The sequence below is a fragment of the Panicum hallii genome, chromosome 4 (genome assembly GCF_002211085.1).
Source record: "Panicum hallii strain FIL2 chromosome 4, PHallii_v3.1, whole genome shotgun sequence".
Lineage (NCBI taxonomy): Eukaryota > Viridiplantae > Streptophyta > Magnoliopsida > Poales > Poaceae > Panicum > Panicum hallii.
The window spans coordinates 4,482,346-4,507,004 of record NC_038045.1 but is presented as its reverse complement, the minus strand read 5'-3'; the positions used below and the strand labels follow the sequence as shown (position 1 = coordinate 4,507,004).

Sequence of the window (24,659 nt, the reverse complement as noted above, 5' to 3'; positions counted from 1 at the left end):
CAGCCTCATCCCCTCACACCTGCCGAGTGCCATCCCCAGCAGCTCCCATCCTTCCGTACATCTCCACAGCCCAAGAAGCTCTCACTCTCAGCCATGGCCGCCACCGCGTCGACCCTCCTCAAGTCCTCCTTCGTCGGCGCCCGGCTCCCAGCCGCCCCGCGCGCCCCGTCCTCCGTCGTCGTGGCCACCCCGCGCGCCGCCGGGCCCATCTGCGCCTCCATCTCCTCCTCCAGCCCGCCCTACGACCTCACGTCCTTCCGGTTCAGCCCCATCAAGGAGTCCATCGTCTCCCGCGAGATGACCCGCCGGTACATGACCGACATGATCACCTACGCCGACACCGACGTCGTCATCGTGGGCGCCGGCTCCGCGGGGCTCTCCTGCGCGTACGAGCTCTCCAAGGACCCCTCCGTCAGCATCGCCATCGTGGAGCAGTCCGTGTCCCCGGGCGGCGGCGCCTGGCTCGGCGGCCAGCTCTTCTCGGCCATGGTGGTGCGCAAGCCCGCCCACCTCTTCCTCGACGAGCTCGACATCGCGTACGACGAGGCCGAGGACTACGTCGTCATCAAGCACGCCGCGCTCTTCACCTCCACCATCATGAGCCGCCTCCTCGCGCGCCCCAACGTGAAGCTCTTCAACGCCGTCGCCGTCGAGGACCTCATCGTCAAGCAGGGCCGCGTCGGCGGCGTGGTCACCAACTGGGCCCTCGTCTCCATGAACCACGACACCCAATCCTGCATGGACCCCAACGTGATGGAGGCCAAGGTCGTGGTCAGCTCCTGCGGCCACGACGGGCCGTTCGGGGCCACCGGCGTCAAGAGGCTGCAGGACATCGGCATGATCAGCGCCGTGCCCGGGATGAAGGCCCTGGACATGAACACCGCCGAGGACGAGATCGTCCGGCTCACGCGTGAGGTCGTGCCCGGCATGATCGTCACCGGCATGGAGGTCGCCGAGATCGACGGCGCCCCGAGAATGGTGAGCGTCACTCTTTCCTCCTAGTAACTCTTCCTTTCTCCTGGTTCTTGGAATGATTGGCTGACGAGCATCTCCTGATTGCAGGGCCCGACGTTCGGCGCCATGATGATCTCCGGTCAGAAGGCGGCGCACCTGGCGCTGAAGGCGCTGGGCAGGCCCAACGCCATCGACGGGACGGCCCAGACGGCGTCGCCGGCGTGGCGCGAGGAGTTCGTGATGGCGTCCAAGGACGACGAGGTCGTGGACGCGTGAGCAGGGGAAGGCGTTGGAGCAGGGACGCGCGCCGGGCAGAGCGATCTGCGTGGGGATTTCTCCGTCTCTTCTGAGACTCTGCTGCCTTGTTCAATTTAGCTCCGTCTCGCTAGTGTCGTGTTCATAGCACCGCCATGCCATGCCACCGTGTGCTCTGTGTCTCGTTGGGGCACCACTCTGTGGGGCCGTCCTGGCAGCAGAAATAAAAAAAAAGATGAAATAAAATGGTTAATTGCCATGTTGGTGTGGTACATGATTGATTCGTTGCAAAGAAATGAGAGAAGCGGGCTCCTGAACCTGAACAGCTCAGTTCTAGCCGGCTTCTGCTTGGTATGTATTCCTTTGCCCCTGCACACCCTGCTGTAACAGTGAGGTGTCTTGCTGATGAATGATGACTTGTTGCACTTTGAACACTTGAAAACTGACCTGTAAATTGCTGGCCAGGGGCATGCATCTAGAGCCAAAAGAACACAAATGTTAATCTAGACAAAACATTTGCTTGAGGATGACCAGAAATGTATTACAAGTCTACAACATACGGAGTACAAGTTTATGCCTGGTGGTCCTTTCCTCAGTTTCGGAAATGCTGTTCTTCTGTTCTTTTGATTCCTGTTAAGATCGCATTTGAATGTCATATATTAATTACTAGGGAGGATGGCAGAAGTATTAGAAAACCAAGGCCTATTCATAAACTTTTTGCTAGTATGAAACGATTAACCGTTATTGCACAATAACGAATCCCAGAGGAATTCTCAGAGGCAAGCAGTATCTACTAACATTTATCAAAGCCATCATGTCTTAGCATACATGGAAAGTAGGAACCACTGTAGCCTCCGCATCCATGATTTGAATGTGCCCAAGAGCAGAGCAATGTGTCAGGTAGATGGGCCTTAAGATCTGGATTACTAGGCCGGGCATATGGGCTGCCTTTAGGCCCAATTGGAGATGATGATGGCAATAGAAAAGAGGCCTCTACCGTCTTTGGGCTAGCAGGGCTGAGACGGGGTACGAAAATTGTATCCATGGGCTCCAAAGAAAGGAAGAGTGTAGCTGGGCCAATCCATCCAATTCAGCCCTTGCCTACTCCGCTCGCGCCGATGGCCGCCATTGCTCGTTCCGTTCCGCGGCCGCGCCTGATTCCGTCCCGCCCCCTGATCATGCGAGCCGCCAGCACCAAGCAGCCACCAGCCAGCGCGCGGAGCAGCGAGCTGTCAGGCAGCGCGCGCGGCCGCGCGGCCAGCAAGCCGGCGAGGCGCGGCGGCGCGATCCGCCAGGCGCTAGGGGCACTGGTCCAGCCGGCCAGCAGATCCGCCGTCCGCGCATGGCCGGCGCCGAGCGCAAGCGGCAGGCAGGGCCAACAGCCAGCCAGCAGGCAAGCAATTAGGTAGAAAAACCTGCACTTCACCAATCTAGCTCGTATACCACTGTTTGTCCTGGTGATGGTTCCATGATCCATCAAAATTTCTAGCATTGACCCAATTCTGACTTCTGAGCACTAACGATGTTGAACCATGGTCAATCCCAGTGCTTGTTCAAGAATTTCTAGTACAGCTAAAAACAAGATCTCGAGACTTGCATAGCTGGAGACTGGAGCTCTGGTAGAGGAGGCCAAATTTCGAGAAGGATTGGATTGGATTCACCCGTGGCTGTTATGTGGTGATCGGATTGCGCCTTTCCGGCGTCATCGATCAAAAGGCCCCATCAGCTAGAACGGACAGATTGCGATGCAAGGAAGAAAGGCATCAATCCCAATCTTGTGTGCGAGTGCGACCACTGAGGACCAACTAGTAAGCAGCCCGTCGACTGTTCGTTGAGCACCGGTCGATGGTCCATTATTATACTAGCTTATCGCGCACGACTGGTTCGCAATTGGATCGATCCTTATCTTCCAGTTGCAGCTGAGCTGAGCTGACGATGGTGATGAACAGACATCGCACTCGGCGTTCAGCACTTCAGCTGGGTGGCATCGCGCGCCTTTCGATCCACCAGCAGGAAATCGTAATTATCATTCAGCTGGTTGTAATCTTTTCTGAACAGATGAAACCATCTAAACAGGAGGGAGTAAAAGTAAAACTAGCGTTCTGTATCTTTAACAAAGTTTGAATCTCCCATGAGCTTTCGAATCCGCCGAGCCTGCGTCCCTCTCGTCGTCCCGTCCATCGCCAGCACGCATCGCCGCTTTGCGAGCTGCATGGAGAGGGACCATGGCGTTTCAAATCTCCGCTCCAGCCGCGCGCCGATTTTTTTCCCCACCACGCTTAACCAACTGGATATTATTCCTCCCTGCCGACCCACCGAGTCGCCGTCACGGAAAGCGGCGGCATGGAGCCGAGCGGCTATCCGAAGCTCCCGACCCCTCGCCGCCTCCCGCTCCGCCTCCGCCGTCCGATGTGTCGCCGGCCGGAGCATCCGGTTCCGGCCGTGTTCATACCAACCCTTTTTCCCCTTTTGCCGTAACGCGGATGAGCCGCAGGTCGGCAGGTGAGCGCTTTTCCCCTCGTCTTGTTGGCCTTTGGAGGGAAGGACGGACGGACGGACGGAAGAAGAAGGCCGCCCAGCCTGCCTCTCCCGGCCCATTCCTTCGCTTTCGGCAACGCGCGTATCTTCTTCTTCATCATCATATTTTTTTTTTTTGGAATAACAGCTGCGCGCGTATCTTGGCCCTCACCAAATGAAACGGAACCCTATCCGGTTTTGCACAAAGCGTCAAAAGCGTGTAGTATTATATTAGGCGGGAAAAAAAGATTAAAGGCCGTGTTAAGGCACTGACCAGTGACGACAGGTCAAGGACGTTTGACGTGGCCGCGCCGTAGGAGTAGAACAGCATGCACGGCAAGCTGCTGAGGTAACCAAGGTCAAACATTGTCAGCAGGGCGGGGGCGTCCGGTGTGTTCAGGATTTCAAGAAGAGCGGTGGAGTAAATTATGGCCGTGTCTTGTGTGTCAGGTACACTAGGCTCGGAACGTCCTACTTGTATTTTTTTTTAATTCACATCAAACCATGTGCTTCTCGGGCCGTTTGTTTGCCTCTACGGGTACGCCACAAACTTACCGAATTCTGTGTTAGGTCTGTCTCGCATGGAAGCGGGCAGAACGCAGAAGGTTTCGCTGCAGCGCACTGCGCACCAGTAGAGCACGTGCCGTCGCGAACTCCGCCGACTGCGCCGAGGCAGCATGCCGCGCAGCGTTTCCCACGGGCGGGCGCCGTGGATACGCCGCGGGCCCGCGAGCCCCCCGCCACCATGTGGCTGACGTGGTGCGCGCCTGGCCTGCGACCGTTACCCGTTGCGGCTCGCGGCTCGCCCTTCCGCTTCCGCCGCGGTGGTCCACGCCGCCAGCCAGGCCGTCCCGATCCGAAACGGCCCTCCGACGCGGAAAATCCCCAGAGTGCCCTCACGTCTAACCCCACGCGTAACGGCGCCTTCCGCGGACCCCACACCGCACGCGGCCCCGGGCGCCGGGTCCTTATCCGTCCTTTCCTCCCTAGGCAACTCGGCACAGCCAGCCCCGCCGCCTTATTAACCGAGCCGCCACCCCCTCCATCCCAAACCCACTTCACGCTTCGCAACGCATCTCCTCGCTTCTTCTTCTTCCCAAATCGCAGCATCCATCAGCCCGCGCTTCCCCAGAGCAGAGCAAGGCGGCCGATCGATCGAGACTCGAGAGAGAGAGGTAGGGGGGGATCCATCAGACCAGCACTGGCGAGATCCATGGACGCCTCGCCGTCGTCCCCGTCGAAGCTGGGGCACAGGCTGCGGACCACGGTGTGCTGCTGCTTCGGCGGCGGGAGCGGCGCCGCGGCCAGCGCCGGGACCAGGTGGCGGCGGCGGGGCGCGGCCGCGGGGGAGTTCCGGTACGACGCGTTGAGCTACGCGCTCAACTTCGACGAGGGCGGCGACGACGACGACGCGTGCGTGGACCCCGCCGCGGCCTTCCGGTACCGGAACTTCAACGCGCGCCTGCCGCCCTCGCCACCTCCCGCCGCCGCGCCGCAGCGGGCCGCGGCCATCGCCATCGCGTAGGATCGAATCAATGAATCGCTCCGTGACCTTTTTCTTTCTTTCTTTTCTCTCCCCTCTTGTAATTGTATGATCTGCTGAGAGCTCTATGCAGCGAAATAGTGATGAATTGTGGTATAGCAATCCTGGTAGTAGTAGTATAATCTAGGAATGTTCCAATGCGATGGTTTCCCACTGTGTAATCGGGGTAGTACAGATTGGCGGCGGCGGTGATGAACCCTAGAAATTGGGGGTTTTGATCCGCCGACAGCAACCGAATCATGTTCCCCTTTTTGCTTTTGTTCCTCGGCGAGAATTTCCTCTGTTTATCCATCCGTCTTCTGAAACCAAAAAAAAATCTACTACCATTACCAATAATTCAAGGCGCCTTTTACGCTGCCATAAAGGAAAAAACCCGGGCGGTAACTCTGAAACCCGAGCGCGACATGCGGGCCCGCGGGGCCGTGTGATTGCTTTGCTTCTGGGACGGGACGAAGAAGATAGGATCGATCGAAACCGAGCGGCGTCTGGGATTTTTGCGGCGGTTTTTTGGCTTTGTGGCCGGCGATGAAGCCGTGATCGCGAGAGAAGGGGATTTCTTTTCTTTCGTGAAGGCGGCAGAAAAGGCATGCGGAATCGAGCCTCGTCGCGTTGCTGACCTATGAGTCCACTTGGGTTGCTGGGGCCTCGGGGGAGTACTCGCTGACGTCGGCCGCCCCTGTGGACTCACCGGTCAACGTGGAATCCCGTAATTCGTCGGTGAAAAAGAAAAATCAATACTCCTAGTAGACTCCTAGTAAAGCAGAAGCAGTCACGAGATTTTGCGGCTGGGAAGGGATCCGATGCGGGGAGTGGACTGACGGACCAACCGAGCGGGGCTAGCCGTTTGCTCGCGCGGTCGCTACCACGCCCGCGTGACCTGTGCGGCAGCTGGCGTGGTGGCGACGGCTCGATCGGCCGCGGGCGGCCAGGCGGGCGGGCGTGCGAAGTGGCCGGCGGGTCGCAACGGCCACGCCGCTGAGCGCTGATGGTTTCATCGGGTCGCCATCGACCTCTTCTGGGGAGCTTGGTTGGATTACTCGTGTCCGAGAGCGAAGCCTGGTGGCAAGTGGACGGACGATGTAGCGGTCTGTTGAAAGGGAAGGCCAGTTGGGGAGGCGCGTCGGCGCGTGCGGACAAGGCGCGCAGTTCGGTTCGTCCAGCTGGCCCGTAGCACTCTCTGTTTTCTCTTTTTCTTTTTTGCGAGAGTTACTCAGCGTGTCTTTTTACGGGATTTCATTGGGTCCCGGTTGGGTTAAAAGAAGAGAACATCACCGTTGAAGAAAGAAAGAAAGAAAGAAAGAAAGAAAGGGAAAAAAAGGAAAGAGAGGAAGGGAGCATCATGCAAGCTGTGAAATCCCCTGCTTTTGAAACCGCGCCAAGCTATTCGTACAGTAAGAGTCTTGGGCTTTTCCGAAAAGCACGGGCCACTTCTCTCACCGGAGCCTTGGGCCCAGGATCAGGCAGCCCATCCTGAGAGAGCGGCAGGATCAGTCAGCCCATCCTGAGAGACCGGCGGCGGGCGGGGGGCACACAGCCCGATCATCCTTGGGCCCAGGCTCAGCCCATCCTGAGAGGTTTGCGGGGAAACTACCATGGGCCAAGCGCCAAACGATGACGGACTGAGAATGTTGTTTGCCCAGTGGACGCAGGTCCAACACAAAGCTCAAAAGAACCTATCAGTTGTTAGCGGACCTTTCTGGGCCAAAGCCCGAAAAAGCAAGTAGGCCTCTTCTGCCGTCTTACTTAGCCCAGTCCACCACTCCTCCTCCCAGACTAATAGCTGGGCCAAGCCTAAAAATACTGACCTCTCGGTCCAGCATGGCGCTACTGCCTGTTGCGAGATGAATCTTTTCAAAAAAAAAAAACTACAGATGAACAGAAAATGCGTAGCATTGTCATCGTCACTGGTGTGATCGTCACTAGGGTGTGAATTAATGATCTTTACGTGCACCTCCAATCCTTTTAGTTCAAATAAACTAAATATTTTAGTTCAAATAAATTAAACAGGTTGGAGGTGCAGCTAAGAATCACCAATTTATGCTCGTAATCGTCGCAAAGAAGACCAGGCGGAAAAGAGAGAAACCACTCGTCAGAATGCAAAGAGGAATAGCTGCACATAGCAGCTGAGCTACCCTTGACCCAAAGCAATCAGGCTTTGTACTCTGAAGATGGCCGGCCAGACCGAGCCGCGCGCTGCCGGCCTTCAGATTACAGGAGATCATGCATGCCCTGCAGGCTTGCAGCTAGACACATGCTTGTGCTTACTGCCCAACCAAATCCGGCGTCGCATGGCAGGGTAAAAGAGGGAGCAGCAGTACAGGTAGGTATAATTTTGCTCCCGTCCTCGCCACGTCGAGCCGTTTCCCAGGTCGTCCTCTGCTCATACTTAATCCCCTCAGTCTCTCGCCGGCATCAGATCTCATGATCGATGCGTGTCTACCTGCGCCGTTGCTGCTCCGGGAGTATTTTAGTGTTTACCTGGTAAAAGCAATCAGAGAAGCTAAGATGCCCCGAACATGGCAAGACTGTAGAAGGCTAGAAGCCCTTTGAGCAGTGCAAGCCGAAGCTAATAAGCTCCTGTGGCTCGATGCTCTCCAACAGAGACATGATCTGTATTGTACAGGACATACCACTGCTAGGTCCCATTGAGAACCGGGCATTTTTGCTTGCTCCTCTATGCTAGTGCCTCAACTGCTAGGCACAATGCAACACAGGTTGTATAGAGTAAGGATTGTTTATGAACGGCCCTTGCTGAAAGGAGTCTCTCAGATGCAGTAGCAGCTTCTGAATCGAAACATCCCCATGCCATCTCCACATGCAGATGGAAATGGAACGCTAAAAAAAAACACTATAGAGTAGGATCAAAACAAAGGCTGCGCAGCACACGGATCGGCTTAACCTAGCCCTAAGCCGGTCAAAGCCGGATCAACTGCGGAGCCTCTGGCAGCGCCAGGGCACGCTGAGCGGGATGCCGACATGGGACGCGAAGATTAAACAAAGAGAGGCACCGGGCGCGCCGCGCGATGCAGAGCGTGCCGGCGAGGGGCGTGGCGTGGCGAGCGCTGCGCTGCGCCTGCGCGGGCGAGGCCGAGGCCGGACGCAAGTTTCAGGGCGGGCCGCGGTGGAGGAGTGCCGGCAGGAGGCCGTGGGAAAGGACGCCGCGGGCGCTGGCGCGCTGCGGCTGCAAGCCATCTGGGTGTCCGCCGAGCTGGATTCCAGGGGGCGGGCGTGGGGCGGACACATGGCCCGCGTCACGGCACGCACCCCGTGTGGGCCCCACGCGCACCAAACTAGGCGCCATCCCCGTCAGGTTCAGAGATGCTGCTACTACTCCTAATAATAACCATTTGATTTCTATTTTATCACAATATCTTACTGCTAATCTAGTATATTTAGGGGGTGTCTGATACTCCGGACTAAACTTTAGTCTACGTAACATCTGATGTTTGACACTAATTAGAAGTATTAAATATAGACTAATTACAAAACCAATTGCATAAACGGAGACTAATTCGCGATGAACCCATTAAACCTAATTAGTCCATAATTTGATAATGTTGCGCTATAGTAAATATGTGCTAATGATAGATTAATTAGGTTTAATAGATTCGTCTCCTGACTTAGTCTTCATTTATGCAATTAGTTTTATAATTAGCATATATTTAATACTTGGTGTCCAAACATCCGATGTGATGGGACTAAGGTTCAATCAGCAGGATCCAAACAACCCCTTAGCATCTCGAAGAACATATCGCGGATGTATGGTATTACGCTCAACCCCACGGAATGAGCCGTGGAAATGCCACCTCATCTTCATTTTCCGCCTTTTCCCGTACAGCTGGATTTAATTTCATTCCAGCAAGGACAAATGCACGTACGAAAATACTTATTTAGAGTGTACGGTTAAATTAAAATTAATATGTATAATGTAAAGTGCAAATACCTAGGGGAAAAGGCATCGATGCACGGTGGTAGAATCCTAGATTCTAGAACCCAGTATTCTAACGTATCGGATTTCATCTGCCAACTAATTAAACAGTACACGCCAGACTCCCTCTAGTATATGTATATTGCTCGGCGATCCAAATTTATTTTCTCAAAACTAGAACATCTTCCTTGGATTCGTAGCAATGGAAAACTAGATTTTCGTCGCAACAAAATAAAAAGAGAAAAAGAAAGAAGGCTAGTTTTCCACGGCGACGTGTGGGCCCCGTGCCAGATCTGTGATTGTGATGGCGAGCCTCCTCGGCTTTGACTTGACTCCCCTCATGCAGAAGCAGGCACCTGGGCCCACTGGAGATGTCATGTGATGTGAGTTTTGGGAGGCAAATCGATCTAGTGTTTTTTGTTTCATGTGCAGGTGAATTTTTCAGGTTACTGCGTGTCTTTTTACTCATCTGCAAACGTGAATCTTAACAAGATTACTTCATGTGATGCTCGTTTGTGAGATACATGGTACTACCAAAGTTCTGTTCAGTTCATGTGCAAAAGTTTTCAGGAATGTTTCAGATAAGATGAGAGGCAGCCATATATTACAGTCTCATACTGGTGCTATTTTGACTGTCACTAGGTCGCACAAGAGGCCAACGTACAAGGAATCTCAGGCAAACCCCAAGAAGTACGCCAGGGCAATGGGAAAAAATATGCTCTCCTCTGATGGCAACAAAAATGCAGGCTCCAAGACAGGACAAAAACACAAGAACGGCCGTGCACTTTGCCTTGTTAAATACGGTGAAAACATACAGTGCAGCCAGGACGAATGCATCCAAGATCGGGTTACGATTTTTCGTCGGCCCATCTTTCTTTCCTAATCTGCAATTAAACTATGAGCACTGGCACGGTTTGAACTTGGAAAAAAGGGCAAATCAGGTGCTTTCGCCTGCAAATTGGATAAGGATATGGTTCAGTGATCTTATCTTTGATGGATAACGCCGAACGGAAACGCGATCTGCGGATCTGATTACGACCTGTGTTGAATAATCTCCGAACTTTGGCGTGAGCTGACTGGTATTAGGGCGAGCAGTAAGCCTCTACTCTCTTGTTTATGACTTCGATCAACACGAGGAAGATCCTTCCGTACCAAATTATTAGTCGTTTTGATTTTTCTAAATTTATAAAATTTGTTATACATCTAGATATAAATATATATATATGCATAGAAAAACCATATACCCATAAAATCAAAACTCTAATGATTTGGGATGGAGGGAGTAAATCTGCTTTATATCCATGCACGTCAACAAAAAATCTCTCTAGTTGGTTTCATTCACAAATCATCAAAAAACACTAAAATTTGCAATATCACACCGAAATAAGGTGAATCCTATTTTTGCAGTATTTGAACAAAGCGCTAAGTGATCGCAAGTTTGTATTACAATTTACGTCAAAAATATCCTAGCAAATCCTCTGTAGTTGTGATCATAATATATACTATAGAAAATGAACTCCGTCAGTTGGAACTTGGAAGTGTAACACCCCAATCCAAACCTACTTGCATAGCCATTAGCCATACCGTTATACAGATGCAGGTTAGAAAGATGATCAACGCTCATGATTGCATCAGCCGTGAGGAAGCTGGCAGAGAGGGTGTGCTTTGGTAAAGTGAGCTACTAGGTGTCAAGAGTATTCTCTTCTCCAATGGAGATGTTGGGGCGGACACCGGCACTCCCGGCTGGAGACACAACCTCCATGCATGGCCCCACCGGGCGTGCCTCCCTTCCTCTTGCACGCTCGCTTTTGCTGGATAGTTTTAGGGTTCATCTTTCTGTCGGACCCATCGGCCAGCTGATTAGCCCAGCATGATGATTAGTGACAACCAGAACTGACATATTCTTGCATAAAGAGGGAGATGGTGGTGTGGATTGAACGTCCAAAAGAGGAAGGTACCATGTAGTGCTGGCCCACGGAGAAAATATAGATTGGGTTATACTTCTATTTCAAGCACTAGAGAGACTGAAGTTTGTAGAAGATGTTGCCCAGCACTACACTAACTTAGGTGGAACTGAACCCAAGTGACAATCCCATTCTTAAGTGAATGCCAAAGCTACTGACCTATTGTCATCATTTTAAGAAATAAAAAACTCACTAGAGTTGTCAAAGCTGTATATTGTAAAGTGTCATTTATCATCTGAATGAATTTCGACAAGATGAGCAAGAATTAATATTTTTGCCGAGCGAGATCCATGTTGGGAATCAAATAAACTTGATTAATCTCCTTATTACTACTGGAGTCTTTTTTTCCCTTTGATGTAATGATAACACATAGCTGTTACTACTGTATCAGAATGAACTAATCTGAATAAACAGGAAATAATTAATTTAACAGTTGCAAAAAATAAGAAATGTTGGTGCCGATGAGACATTAGGCTCCTTGATAGTGACCCACTACCCTTTCCCACTGGGAGTTGTCAAACTCAAGCAATATGCAGAGTGACCTCTTTAGCTTTGGCTTAAAAAGAAAGAGGGATATCAGATCACAGCTGAAGCTGCTTTAGTGGAGTACTAGGATGCTAAAGCCACTGTATCCTGCCACATCCGAAGAATCAAGCCACGCCATTGCACACTCTGAAGCATCTCATTAATGAACTGAGCCCACTTTAAGATTCTGATGGTGCATCCGTGTAGGACCCGGTTGTAATTTTTAATGAGGGGATGATGCCCAGTAAATGTGTGCCACCTAAGGTCAAGGCTCTTCAATTTGGTTCTCGCATGGCTGCAAGATCTGTCATTTTTGGCTACTTACTGAATAGCTATTATACGCAGAGGCCAAGTTTTAAAAGAGTTGTAAATCTAGCTATAAGGGTGTCGTTCCTCACTAATCAAAGTCTTAATTTTATGGCTACATACTAAATGTCTTGTTTCTTCCTTTTCACCTCAGCCTGCCTCTCCCTTGCTCGCCGTTGTGAGTACTAACCTCAATGAAAAATATGTGCTTTGATAGATACTGATTAGTTGGATAACAATGGCTATCTATATATCTATCCTATACTTAGATTTAGTTCTCTCTGACAAGGCAGTGCTCCTGCTAGCTTTTCAAAAAAAAAGATTTAGAGGATTGTCACATCGAATATTTCAATACCAATTAGAAAGTCTAAATATAAGCTAATTATAAACTAACTGCATAAGCTTAGGGCTTATTCACGAGACGAATCTATTTAGTCTAATTAATCCATGATTAATATATATTTACTGTAGCATCACATGGGATAATCACAGACTAATTAGGTTTAATAGATTTGTCTCGCGAATAAGCCTAGGAGTTATGGAATTTATTTTATCATTAATCTACATTTAATACTTCTAATTAGCATCCAAGCATCCGATATGACGGGGCTTATTTCTGATAAGGAACCAAGCACCCCTTTAGTTCTCCTGTGCACGGTGAGTAGGTGACACTGCTAAGTGCTAACACATGCAAGCATGTTTGTAACCTTCTAGTCAGGCTGTTGGGCCAAATGGATTCATTCCCAATTTCGTGTAGCTAGATTTGAAAATGGAATGCAAGAAACACAATTCAACGTCAAGGTTCTTCAATTTTATTCTTGCTGCGTGGAATGACATATGTTGCTGTTGGCTATCTATATATAGGGAGGTGTAAATGCAGCTATCTTTTAATGGTGTTGTTCGTCACTAATCTCATGAGTTATGAAAATCCATTTAGTTTATTTTCAGTCATTATTTGATCATCATCAAATGAACAATAATTCTTCTTCCTTGTCACTTCTTCTTCTATTTGTATCGCCTAGCTTGTTGCAGTGCCTTTCATTTCCATCTATAACATCTCTTGCCATCAAATGTGTTGGCATCATTTTGTGATCACGCTTCCCGCTTGCTAGCCAATCTTTCCTGTCGCACTTGTGGTGTAGCATTGCATATAATCCATCTTTCCCCATTTGAAATTCTAGCCTACCACCGGTTTGGACATCGTCTCAACCTTTTTGTCCCTCCATCTAACCTTAGCCCTCCGCCCATATATTAGTCATTATACCCTCTTCCCTAAACACTAACTTTGGCTAAAAAATAAGTGTACCAATAGATGACAAAGCGAAACTTATAAAAAATCAAATAAAAGGCTATATGTGCCGTTATGGAAAGTTATAAAACAACATCCAGTACTTCACAATATCTCTAGTAGCATCACCAACACATTTGGATAGTAAGATTTTAGTGCATAAAGATATTGGCTACCATCGACTGTGTAGCGGTTGAGATTAAACTATATGCAATCTATCCGCTACTTAGGTTCAGTTGTCATGTATATTGCATCACTAGTAGTTTCTATATGTACATTCTAATATCTCTAAAAGTGGCATCGTATACATTCCGCTAGCCATTTTCAGCACATAAGGATGCTAACTTCCAACTGTTGTATAGAGGTAGCAGATATATATGCACTCTATCGACTACTTAGATTCAGCTGTTGTATACAACATTAACCATTAAATATGCATGCATATTTGTAACACTTTTCTACAAGATGGTTGTATTCAATGGATTTATTCCTAATTTTGCAAACACCTTCACAGACAAATCTTCCCAACTACACCTATAAATTAAATAAAAATAAAAAACTTTTGAAATATTTTAGCACCAACCAACAAAAAAAATAAGAAAATGAAACAAAGGTGTCAAAAATTCAACTAAACATCAAGATTCTTCAATTTCTTTGTGTTTATCCATAATGCCACATTTATCAATTTTGGCTATTTATTATATAGGAAAACTTTTATAGAGAAGAATTCCTCTTTCAGTTGCGGGGCCTCACTTGTCGATCTTCCTTCCATCTTTGCATGCAAATAGTTATTGTCATCAAATTTCCTAACATATGTTGCCCTTGTTGTCTATCAATGTATCATAACCTCTTTCCTTACTAAGCTCTAGCCCACTACCGGTTTGGACACTAGCTCGCGCTTGCATAACTTACTCTAAGTATATCCTTCTACGATACATTAATCCTAAAACCTCTCTTTCTTGAACCCTAACCTTCACAAGGAAAATATGAATGCCTTGAAAAAGGTAAATTTGGAAAAAAAACACAAAAAGATTATGTTTGGCGGCACCAAAGTATAAACGACACTCTTGAGAAAAGTTATAGCAAGAAAAGTCTATATTTGGCGGCATCAAAACTATAAACGACATCCGTTACTTCACGATAACTCTAGCTAGTAACGTTATCATATACTTTGGATAATTAGATTTTATCTCATAAAAACATTAACTTCCATCAGTTGGATGGTGGTTAAAATCTAGATATATGCACTTTATATGTTAATTAGATTCATTTGCTATAGATAATGTACGGGCGCAAAATGCGGAAAAGCACATTCTATTTCAGTGTTAGGTGGATCCATTCTCAAATAATTTGTGTGCTAGGTTTGACATGTCATCTAAGCAATACTCTAATGGGAAAAGAGACCATAAGCTCTAACAGAATCACGTCTTCTCATGCGAAAGTTCCTTTGCGTATTCCATCTCCATTCTCAATTCTTTCCAACTAAAACTATAATTGAAAAGCAAAAATATTTTTCCAATAATCTAACACCAACCCAAGAAAAGGGGAAACAAAGAAAAAATACCATCATTCCATGGGTGTCCTATCCCTCTCTTTGCTATTTGTTATCTATCAATGCATTGTAATCTATCTTTCGTCACTTCAAGCTCTATCGTACTAACTGCTCGAACACCGACTTAGCTTCACATTCCTCCCTCTAAGCATTTTCCACCGCTAGACCTCAAATATATAGCTCCTCTTCTATAAACACTAAGAAAAGTCTATATTTGGCGGTATGGAAGCTATAACGATATCTGTTACTTCCATGTAGTTCTAATGACGTTATCACAAACTTGGATAAAAAGATATTTTAGCGCATAAAGGTACCGATTTCCGTTAGTTAGACATCGGTTTCGAATCTAGCTATAGACATTGTATACGCTACTTAGATCCAATTGTCGTATACAACTTACGGGTTGCGAAACGCGCAAATATTTGTACATTCCGGTCGGTACGTGGTGGATCCATTCCCAAATTTGCTACATGGAGTAAAATTAATTTTCTAAAAATAGCTATCAGCTCTAACACAAAGATAGCTTTCCGTATGAAAGATTCCTTACATATTCTATCTCCACGCACAATTTTTTTGCAACTGACCCTATAGACGCAAAGCAGAAGAGCTTTTGTGATAATCCAACACCAACCAGAGAAAAGAAGGAACAGAAACCAAAAACGCCACCAACAAACCCGGGCCGCGTAGGAAACTCCAACCCCGTGCATAAGTAAAACCGCCGCCGAAAGAGTAAGAAACCAAAAAAAACAAAGAGAAAAAAGGAAGCCAGCCACCGAAGCGAAGCGAGCGAGCGAGCCAAGGGTTTTTGAGTAATCCGACGCGAGCACGCAGCCCCCCGCCCATCCGTCCCGTCCCGTCCCCTCTACTCCACTACTACTACTCGCCCCCCTCCCACCCCGTCTCCCTCCCTCCCTCCCATTCCCCGCAAACTCTCCTCAAACCAAGCGACGACGCGGCCCACGCCATGAGCTAAGCATTGAGCCAGTAGCCGCTCGAGTCCTGGGCTCGTCCTCCCGCCCGCGCGAGCGCCCAGGGGGCTAGGGTTTGGGTTCGCGGGTGGAGCCCGAGGCTAGATCCAGCGGGCAAGGGGGAGGGGAGGGGGAGGGAGGTGGGGGGTGGTGGGCCCGGCCGGCGCGGATGGCCGCCACCGCCGGGGCGGCGGACGACGGCGGGAGCGTCGGCGGGAGCGTCGGCGGGGAGAGGATGAAGCTGCTGTGCAGCTTGGGCGGGCGCATCCTCCCGCGCCCGGGGGACGGGACGCTGCGGTACGCCGGCGGGGACACCCGGATCGTGTCCGTCCCTCGCGGGGTGTCGCTGCCGGACCTCCTCGCGCGCCTCGCCGACGCGTACGGCGGCGCCACGGGCCCGCACTTCGCGGTCAAGTACCAGCTCCCCGACGAGGGGCTCGACGCGCTCATCTCCGTGTCCTCCACGGAGGATCTCGATAACATGGTCGAGGAGTACGACAAGCTGGGCGGCGCCAGCCCGAAGCTGAGGGTCTTCATCTTCCCCATCCTGGATGCGGCCGGCGGCAGCGGCGCCGCGGGGGAGGAGCTGGAGGGCGGGAGCTTCGACGCCGGCCTCCGCTACCTGGAGGCCGTGAACGGCATTGTGCGCAAGGACAGCATCGCGAGCCTCTCGTCCACGCAGTACTCCGACGGGGGGCTGCCCCCTCCGGCGCCGTCGGGGGGCGGCGGCCCGGGGTCTCCCACCGCGCTCTCCCCCACCTCCACTAGCTCCAATGATGCTGCGAGATCGAACATCAGTGGGGCTGGGGCGGCGCCTCCCCCGCTTGTTGATGTGTTCAGCAATGCTGCTCCTGCTCCTGTACAGGTGAAGCCACAGGAGTTTGCCGCGGAAGGGAGGGCTCCCCAGGCGAATCCGCATCCACATCCAGAGGTGGCAGGACATCCGCATCCGCTTCCGGAGGCGACAAGGTACCGGCAGCCATTGTCGCAGCTGCCACCACTGCCTCCTGTGTTCATGAACGATCACAGAGATGCCATGCAGGGTCTGAATCAGCCGCCGCCAGGGCACGGGGCGAGATTAGAGGACTGCAATATGTGCTTGAAGGCATTGCCTCACGCTCACTCTGATTCGATGGTGAATGACTATGGCAATGAGGTGCATGGAGGGGCGGTGCCTGAACCGGGGCCTGTGTTCATGAGCCTGCGGCCTGAAGATGTGGCAAGGATTATGATGCCGGATAGGTCTGCTCAGGCTCCGATGGGGGCTTATGGATACACGCATATGCATCAAGTGCCGCAGGAGAGGGTGTATGTGCCGAAGGTGGAAGGGGTTACAAACTCAGTGCTCATTGACCCAACTGGCTTGCATCAACATGTGTATGTGCAGCAGCAGCAGGTGCCACCACAGCAGTTGCCATCTACCTATGGGTTTAGCCATATCCCTGTGATTCCTAGCGAGAAAGACAGAGTAGTTTCTCCAAGCTCTGCCCATACTGATGTTGCGAGCTCTCATTATCAATTTATGACTTCTGGCCAGGCGATGGCTCAGTATCCAGTGAAGCCAGCTAGTCCCAATAATCCGCTTGCTGGTGAAGGTAGTTTAAGTGGCAATTCAAGGCATCGTGAGGATGGGCAGGTTTATCGTGACAATGTGCCTCCTGTTGCGCCTGTGTCTGTGCCAAATTATGTGGCAAATGTGGACAGGATGATGGATTCGCTCCGGGTGAGTCCCAATGAGGCTTCAGGATCTACTGAACAAAGGAAGCCCGCCATGTCTCCTGACAGTGGTTTGCCTCAGAATGCAATACCAGAACACTCTCAGGGGCTCCCAGAGAATAATATCAGTACAAGGCCAGATACCCGAGCAAAAGAGGTTCATCCGAGCAACACCAATACTTTTTTTGATGTGAATGAACCAAAGGTACTGATTCAAACTGAATCAATGCCACCACCATCTGTGGCCAGCTCTTATTTGCACAATGTCCAGCATGTTAATATGAGCCATATGCCACATATGATGAGCATTGGAGGACCCTATTCTAGTTACGTTGTTGCTACAGTCGGGCCTGGTGGGGTGCCTCAATCGACTTATGGTATTGATCTAGTCTATCCAAATGCCACTGTTAATACAGTGAATGAGCGAAGAGATGTTCTGCCTGAAGTTTATCACCAGGAAGCTCCACATGAAGTTGTCGCTCCTCCAAGCACAACTCAGGTACCAACACCAGCATTGGCAAATCATGCTCCTAATGTGGATCAAGCAGCTACAAATGTGCATGCACTGCCACCAAGACCCAAGAGAGTAGCAAGCAGGGAGAACATCAGCCCAAGGGATCCCCATGCACACAACTCTTTGTTGAACTGCAAAGGGCCAGATCTGAACATTCCAGCTGAGGATGTTTCTCTCCAGCTACAGTCAGATCACAAAGGTACACATGGAGAACATGGATGTTTTATTAATATTCCAACTCCAACATGGTTGTTATATTAATATTCCATTCTTAGCCATACTTTCCTAACTAGTCAATGTACTTCTAAGTTGAGTTCTTATTTGCGTCTATTATCAATCCAGGTGATGATATCTCTAACCCAGATTTACTGGGTATGGAGGATGCGTTAGCTACATCTAAAGCTCAGTCATCTGATCACCAACCTCCTCTGCCGAATGAAGGAGCTCGGGCTGTTACCAATAAAGTAGACAGTGAAGTTCACCTAAATGAGGTTAGGAACTGATTATTTCGATGCTCCTAAATGTCCTTATTTATGTTAGCCTTAATGCTAAACAAGAGAAGCGTGCAGGTTGCCAAGAGCAGGCCAGTAGATTGGATTTCAGGATGTCCAGGTACAGATGGACGTTTGCAGGTTAGGATCATCATATGCCATATTAAGTGTGTACATCTCTAATATTGTACTGTGGCTGTAACCTTTTGAACCATGTCTGGTCCAGATTATAAAGAACAATGACCTTGAAGAGCTCCAAGAGCTTGGTTCTGGAACTTTCGGAACCGTATATCATGGTAAATGGAGAGGCACTGATGTTGCAATAAAAAGGATCAATGACAGATGTTTTGCCGGGAAACCATCTGAGCAAGAAAAGATGGTTTGTTCTCATACTTCCTGATCTTTGGTTTTGGTTATGCTTGTCTGTATATTGATGGGCCTTGAATATTTTCAGCGGTCAGACTTCTGGAATGAAGCATCTAACCTTGCGGATCTGCATCACCCAAATGTTGTCGCGTTTTATGGTGTTGTTCTAGATGGACCAGGAGGATCCATTGCCACAGTCACAGAATATATGGTCAATGGCTCACTTAGGACGGCTTTGCTGAAGAATGCCAAGTTTGTTCCTTCTTCTACATTGCATATAAGTTATATTCTGTATTGGTCTGCTGCTTAAAATGCAGAAATCAATGGTGTTACTGGAAGTGATATTTTATTTTCCCTGGGCAGGACTCTTGATCGACGTAAGAGGTTAATTATTGCCATGGATACAGCTTTTGGAATGGAATACTTGCACAGCAAAAACATAGTGCACTTTGACCTGAAAAGTGACAATTTGCTTGTTAATCTGAGGGACCCTCAACGCCCAATATGCAAGGTAAGCAGCATGGCCAATTTATATTATTCTGTTCTTGCACTTTGTTGCTAGATTATTATTTGTTCTCTTGTCTGTCATATTCATTGTTAAGACATAGGGAGTCCATCCTGTATCAACATTACATGTTTGGCACTAAGATAAATTTTGGCACTGTATGACCAAATGCTTTTGCGAGTTCGAAAGTACATTGCTTGTTACTATTATGAGATGGCCATTAGTTTGGTAGATCAAGTACTGCTTATAGGATTGGACTCTTCACCAGATAATACTTGTTACTCAGTCAAAGTATGATGTATATAAAATTATAAACATTAGCTGGGGATCATAAACGAGGCATCCTTGATTAGCACTTGAAGGAACAATGTGATGTGTATGCTTGGATAGAGTAGCTTCTGTCATGGACTCACGTTACTGTTAAATAAAACTATAGAATTCAAATGGGGTGCATGGCTATACAATCTAGGACTAGACACCTTTGCTGGGGATCGTTTTTGGGTTGTGGGGGCGGTCTTCCCCCGCTGGTCGAGTATTTTATTTTTGGGTTGTGGTTAAACTGAGGCATCTATTGTTGGCACTTGAAGGAATACAGAATATGTACAAATGGTGGCACATCTTTATTTAGTGGTTCTGTGAATAAAGCTACAGAACATGAACGTGGTGAATCAGTGTAGAATTTAATGATAAAGAACTGTCAAAATGCTAACAGCATAAAATGGTTTTGTTTTAGCTATATGCGGCAAAGATCTAAGTTCAGGATTGCTTGTTTACCATCTGAATTTTGTACTCTCTTAGTTCAACTAGCATTTTGTTTCAGATTGCCTATATGATATCTAGGATTGTAGAATGCCATGGTTTAACTTCTTGTGTTTTAAGGTCAAAAAAATAGGGTTATTTTTTTCTAATTGGGGTGAAAACTGAACAGTGCCTCTTTCCCTATATTTCTAGGTTGGTGATCTTGGGCTTTCAAAAGTGAAGTGCCAGACCCTCATCTCCGGTGGTGTCAGGGGAACGCTTCCATGGATGGCCCCAGAACTTCTGAATGGTAGCAGCAGCTTGGTCTCTGAAAAGGTGTGATAATTCATTTCTATTCTACAGTATATGCATGATTGGAGTATCCTTTGGTTCTGCCAAGTTCACATAGAATTGACAGATAAATATTTTTGTGCTGGCATCAGGTTGATGTGTTCTCTTTTGGGATTGTTCTCTGGGAACTCCTAACAGGAGAAGAACCCTATGCAGATTTACACTATGGTGTTATTATAGGTGGGTACATATCCAGCATTGCAGATATATATAATGCAGTAGGTATTTTCAGTAACTGTTATGAATTAGAGCTCAATGTAAGCTGTTCTTTTGTATGCAGGTGGCATTGTGAGCAACACTCTACGGCCGCAGGTGCCCGACTCCTGTGACCCAGAGTGGAGGTCACTGATGGAGCAATGCTGGTCAACAGAACCATCTGAGCGGCCAAGCTTCACAGAGATCGCAAGCAGACTTCGCTCAATGGCTGCATCCCAGAAGGTACAGCACTGAGGTCACCAACATCCAGAAAGTCATACCGGGACCAGTTCGCTACCCGCCATATATCCCTAGGATCTGTTCATACCCCCTCCATTTATTTCGTATATTGTAATCAAAAGTTACCCTCCGTGTGTCTACAAGTGTCGCAGTGGACGCAGCAGATGCCTATTCATTCATTCATACCGTTTTGGTCGAGAGGTGCGTTCAATAAGTTCGTAGGTCTAGTGTCCGTTATAGGGGAGTCCGATATTTATTACTATTATTTTCATTTTCTTCTTCCTTTTCCACCCTTTTCTGGGTAATAATTGGGTTACTTGGAAACATGTCAGTCGGTTGGTCTGTCGGTCTGTCAGAATGTGAACTGGTTGTTGCTGGGTAAGTATGGTTTGTTGGTATATTACAAGTCTGGGAACAGAGAGTGAGGTCCTGCTTGTAACTAGACCTGCTTTGGTTTTGTGATTGAGTTATAGTGTTATACTGAAATCCAAAAAAGTCCCCCGGTGCCATTGTAAATCTCTGCTGTTTGGTGCATGCTAAATGTTCTGATGGGATCGTGGAGCATCGTCTCCAGATCCGTGCTCTCTTTCTTGCTGCTGCTGCTACTCACAGTGAAATCTGAGCTCTGCTGGTCCAGGCAAGCCTTGTTCCTCCGCTGGTTCGGGCATGGTTCATCTGGTTTTTTCCAAGATGTTTTGGCGTGCGCACAGGATGGGGTCCCGAGGGAGCAGCCAGTCCACGGCCGTGCAGCCGTGATGGCGACGGCGGCGCGTGGCCCCCCGGCTCCGCGGGGCGTGGCGCTGGCGGTGTCGCGCCCCATCACGACCCCGCACGCCGCTCGACCCGGCGCGTCACGTATGGGGCGCGCGCGCGCACGCACGCCCGCCCCCGTGCGCGCAGCCGCGTACGTGCTCGCGCCACCACCCCGGCGGCTCCGATCCTTCCCGGGTCAAGTGGGGGACGTGGGGCGGATGCGATCGTCCCGTGGCCGGCATCGTCTACACCGTCGCCAAGTTGGGGAAGGAAATCCCGGGCGCCCTCCACGACGCCAAAGGGGGGAACCCAGATCCAGCATCGCGGGTCGCGGCGTGGTAGTAGAAATCTTTGGGGTTTTTTTTTGGCCACAAGAGAAATTGTTTGCAGGCCTGGCTGCGAGAGCAGAACGAGTGGGCCCTCGTGACCTCCCGTGATCCCCAAAAAACGGGGTGGTAAAAAGGGGCCGGGACCTCGTCTCATCGAGTTTCCCCGGCGGCTAAGATGGAGGGCTTAACAGCTTCAAATGCCCGGTATCGAGTGCGTAGCGATCTCTCTCTCGCACACACAGTACCATTCGTTCATGTACCCCTAGCTCGATGAAATCTAGGCCGAGTGCGAGGGGTCTCTGAATCGACCACGACACCCCTAGTGCTCTTGGATCTCAAATAAAATAGCGGCAGATCTCCGATCATTTTTTTTTCTTTTTGGTTCTTGAGGAATAGCGGCGTTCATGGCGAAACTCTCAAATCCCCAACCAACAGGCAAACCGGGGGCGCTGTCAGGCTGTGCCTGTGTGTATGTACCCATACGGCCCATACCCATACGTTTCGTGCACCTTCTACCGGCGGCGCACACTGTCCAGGCCATGCGGCGCCAACCATACAGCTACAAAGTTCACTTCGATCACTGCACGTGATGTGCAGCACTCCGGCAGCTGGGACGGAACAGGAGTTACAGGCCGGCGTCGTCGAGCAGGCGAGGAAGCCCAACGCGCCGAGGAAAAACACGTCCCGCCCAGCTGTCTGTGTCGGCCCATGTGTTGGGCCGCCTTTTATTCTCCACAACTTGGACCGCATGAGGTGGGGGCTAGGCCGCTTGGGAGGTTTGGGATATATGGATGGGACCAAAAAATGGATGAGACCATCCATCCATTCGGCAAAATAGTGATAGTTGCTCTAGATATCTTTACCAACAATGGATAGAGAGGTAATAATAGATTTTTTGCTTTGAGTTTTTCCTTTTCTTTAGTTTACACCTTGCCTTCATTTGTGATGAGCTTTTCTTCTAACAATGATGTAAGAATATTGACCGTCGCAAAAGTTAGGAGCATTTTCTTTTTCTAAGAAAAAAGTATACAAACCGGGTGTAGTATACTCATGGGTTTACGAGGTTGGGTGCTATACGATATACCCCGCTTTGTATGGAAATTGACCCTGTACCTGCACCCTAATGGGGTAAAATATTATCGGGTATCGAGTACCTATTGTCATCTCTATTCCAGTTTGTGGCAAGCAGAGCATAGGAGATCTCGTGCCAATCACCGTCAGAATGTTGATGCACATGCTATCGATGGTGCGGCCCTCGCCTATCTAGAGATGGATAGTTACTTGATGGATCTACACAAACCTCTCGACCTTGCAGACTGGAGATGAAGGCCAACGGACGTTCAAGCTCACGAGAGCTTGCATGCGTGTCGTCTTATTTTGTTGATAAATAGGGAACCAACCCCTTCAAACTCTTTCTCACTAGTAGGTCATTATACTTACTTTGCCCCTTAAGGTTAGAGGAGCTGACTTCATCACTCCAATATCATATTTTTGTCTCTATGGAAGCAACGCCCCAACCTACCTTACCAGTTGCTGTTCCAATAAAGGTTATTGTCTAATTAACAAGGAATTTTCCAAAGTAAATAGGGTTTCTAGGGGCAAATGCAGTGTGGGGGAAGGGGGCACAAGCCCCCCTGTCCGACCCTGAGTGCTTCTACTCCAAAGGCAAGCTTCGTTAAGATGGAGCATCAACTGTAGATGATGACTTTGTTTGATGTGCCGGATCAGATCATATGAAGATGGATAGCTGATAGGAATTACAAGAGGACGTTTGCGTACAATTTAATAGTCCGGCGATTTGGAATGCCGAGACAGAAGGTAAAAACAAATTCTTTGCCTGGATTCTTGTGCAGAGCAAACTGCTAACTATTGATAACCTGAGTGCAAGAATTCGGCCGTGCAATCCGACAGATATATTGTGCAACTAGGAGAAAGAAACCGCAGCACACCTTGTTCTTCGCTACGGTTTTGCCAAGGTGGTCTAGGAAAGGGTTGGAGCATGGAGACTTATACTGGTACCGACACAAGATATGGAAGTAGAACAATGGTGGAATATGAGCGTGATAAACAAGTACACGGCGTAGAACCTATGGTAAGGAAGAGATCGAGGGACCTTTGACGGCAAGTTGATGACTGCTGTGCGAGGAAATCAAGATGGAAATAAATCTACGGAAGATGGCCTGTGGAAACCTGGATATTACTTGGTTTCCATATTAATTAAGACCTTTCATTTGAGTGCAAGTTTAGCTATTTATGTAACATCAAGAATCTTTTCTCCTTAAATGATATAGCAGGACTCCTGCATTCCTTTTTTCAAAAGAGTGCTTGCACTCCAACTATCGAAGTTGTCATGCAAAATCGATCTGCATCCATGTCATGCAGCAGAGGTATGATCGATTGTCCCAAGTCACCGTTAAAGCATGCGGCATATAACCAACAAAGCTCGGGGAAACTCAAACCAGAGGAAGACCTGTGTCACCAATTGAACAGTTAAAAGGAAAACCTGTGCCGCCACTAGAAACTGAAAAGCCAGAAATCATTGGCAGTCCTGAGGAAGAATGCTGTAGACAAGTTGATAAACATAAGAGAGCTGCGAAAACGACGGTAACCTTGTGATTGAAATACTTACGGTCAGACTGAAACAATTAAGTCCCAGATTGT

The 24,659-nt window shown here is 49.0% G+C and overlaps 3 protein-coding genes across 3 annotated transcripts; all 3 read left to right on the top strand.

Annotated features, from left to right (window-relative positions):
* Positions 1-1,483, top strand: LOC112889419 (thiamine thiazole synthase 2, chloroplastic). The gene is made up of 2 exons (XM_025956036.1): positions 1-978; positions 1,063-1,483. The coding sequence occupies exons 1-2, from the start codon at positions 94-96 to the stop codon at positions 1,228-1,230; spliced, it is 1,053 nt and encodes a 350-aa protein (XP_025811821.1). The 5' UTR covers positions 1-93; the 3' UTR covers positions 1,231-1,483.
* A 3,282-nt stretch (positions 1,484-4,765) lies between these two features.
* On the top strand, positions 4,766-5,560 carry LOC112889466. The gene has a single exon (XM_025956130.1). It carries the CDS (start codon positions 4,940-4,942, stop codon positions 5,249-5,251), a length of 312 nt encoding a protein of 103 aa, XP_025811915.1. The 5' UTR covers positions 4,766-4,939; the 3' UTR covers positions 5,252-5,560.
* A 10,143-nt stretch (positions 5,561-15,703) lies between these two features.
* LOC112888944 lies at positions 15,704-21,432 on the top strand. The gene is made up of 9 exons (XM_025955350.1): positions 15,704-18,229; positions 18,373-18,521; positions 18,600-18,662; positions 18,748-18,900; positions 18,976-19,139; positions 19,251-19,398; positions 20,344-20,466; positions 20,574-20,661; positions 20,762-21,432. The coding sequence occupies exons 1-9, from the start codon at positions 15,970-15,972 to the stop codon at positions 20,929-20,931; spliced, it is 3,318 nt and encodes a 1,105-aa protein (XP_025811135.1). The 5' UTR covers positions 15,704-15,969; the 3' UTR covers positions 20,932-21,432.
* Positions 21,433-24,659: the final 3,227 nt, after the last annotated feature.

Bases quoted from the DNA above. Each gene is read 5' to 3' on its own strand.
- LOC112888944 (XM_025955350.1), top strand. From the start codon at position 15,970: ATGGCCGCCACCGCCGGGGCGGCGGACGACGGCGGGAGCGTCGGCGGG. The intron at 18,230-18,372 runs GTACACATGGAG...TTATCAATCCAG, and splicing joins GCTACAGTCAGATCACAAAG to GTGATGATATCTCTAACCCA. The intron at 18,663-18,747 runs GTTAGGATCATC...TGTCTGGTCCAG, and splicing joins GTACAGATGGACGTTTGCAG to ATTATAAAGAACAATGACCT.
- LOC112889466 (XM_025956130.1), top strand. From the start codon at position 4,940: ATGGACGCCTCGCCGTCGTCCCCGTCGAAGCTGGGGCACAGGCTGCGG.
- LOC112889419 (XM_025956036.1), top strand. From the start codon at position 94: ATGGCCGCCACCGCGTCGACCCTCCTCAAGTCCTCCTTCGTCGGCGCC. The intron at 979-1,062 runs GTGAGCGTCACT...TCCTGATTGCAG, and splicing joins TCGACGGCGCCCCGAGAATG to GGCCCGACGTTCGGCGCCAT.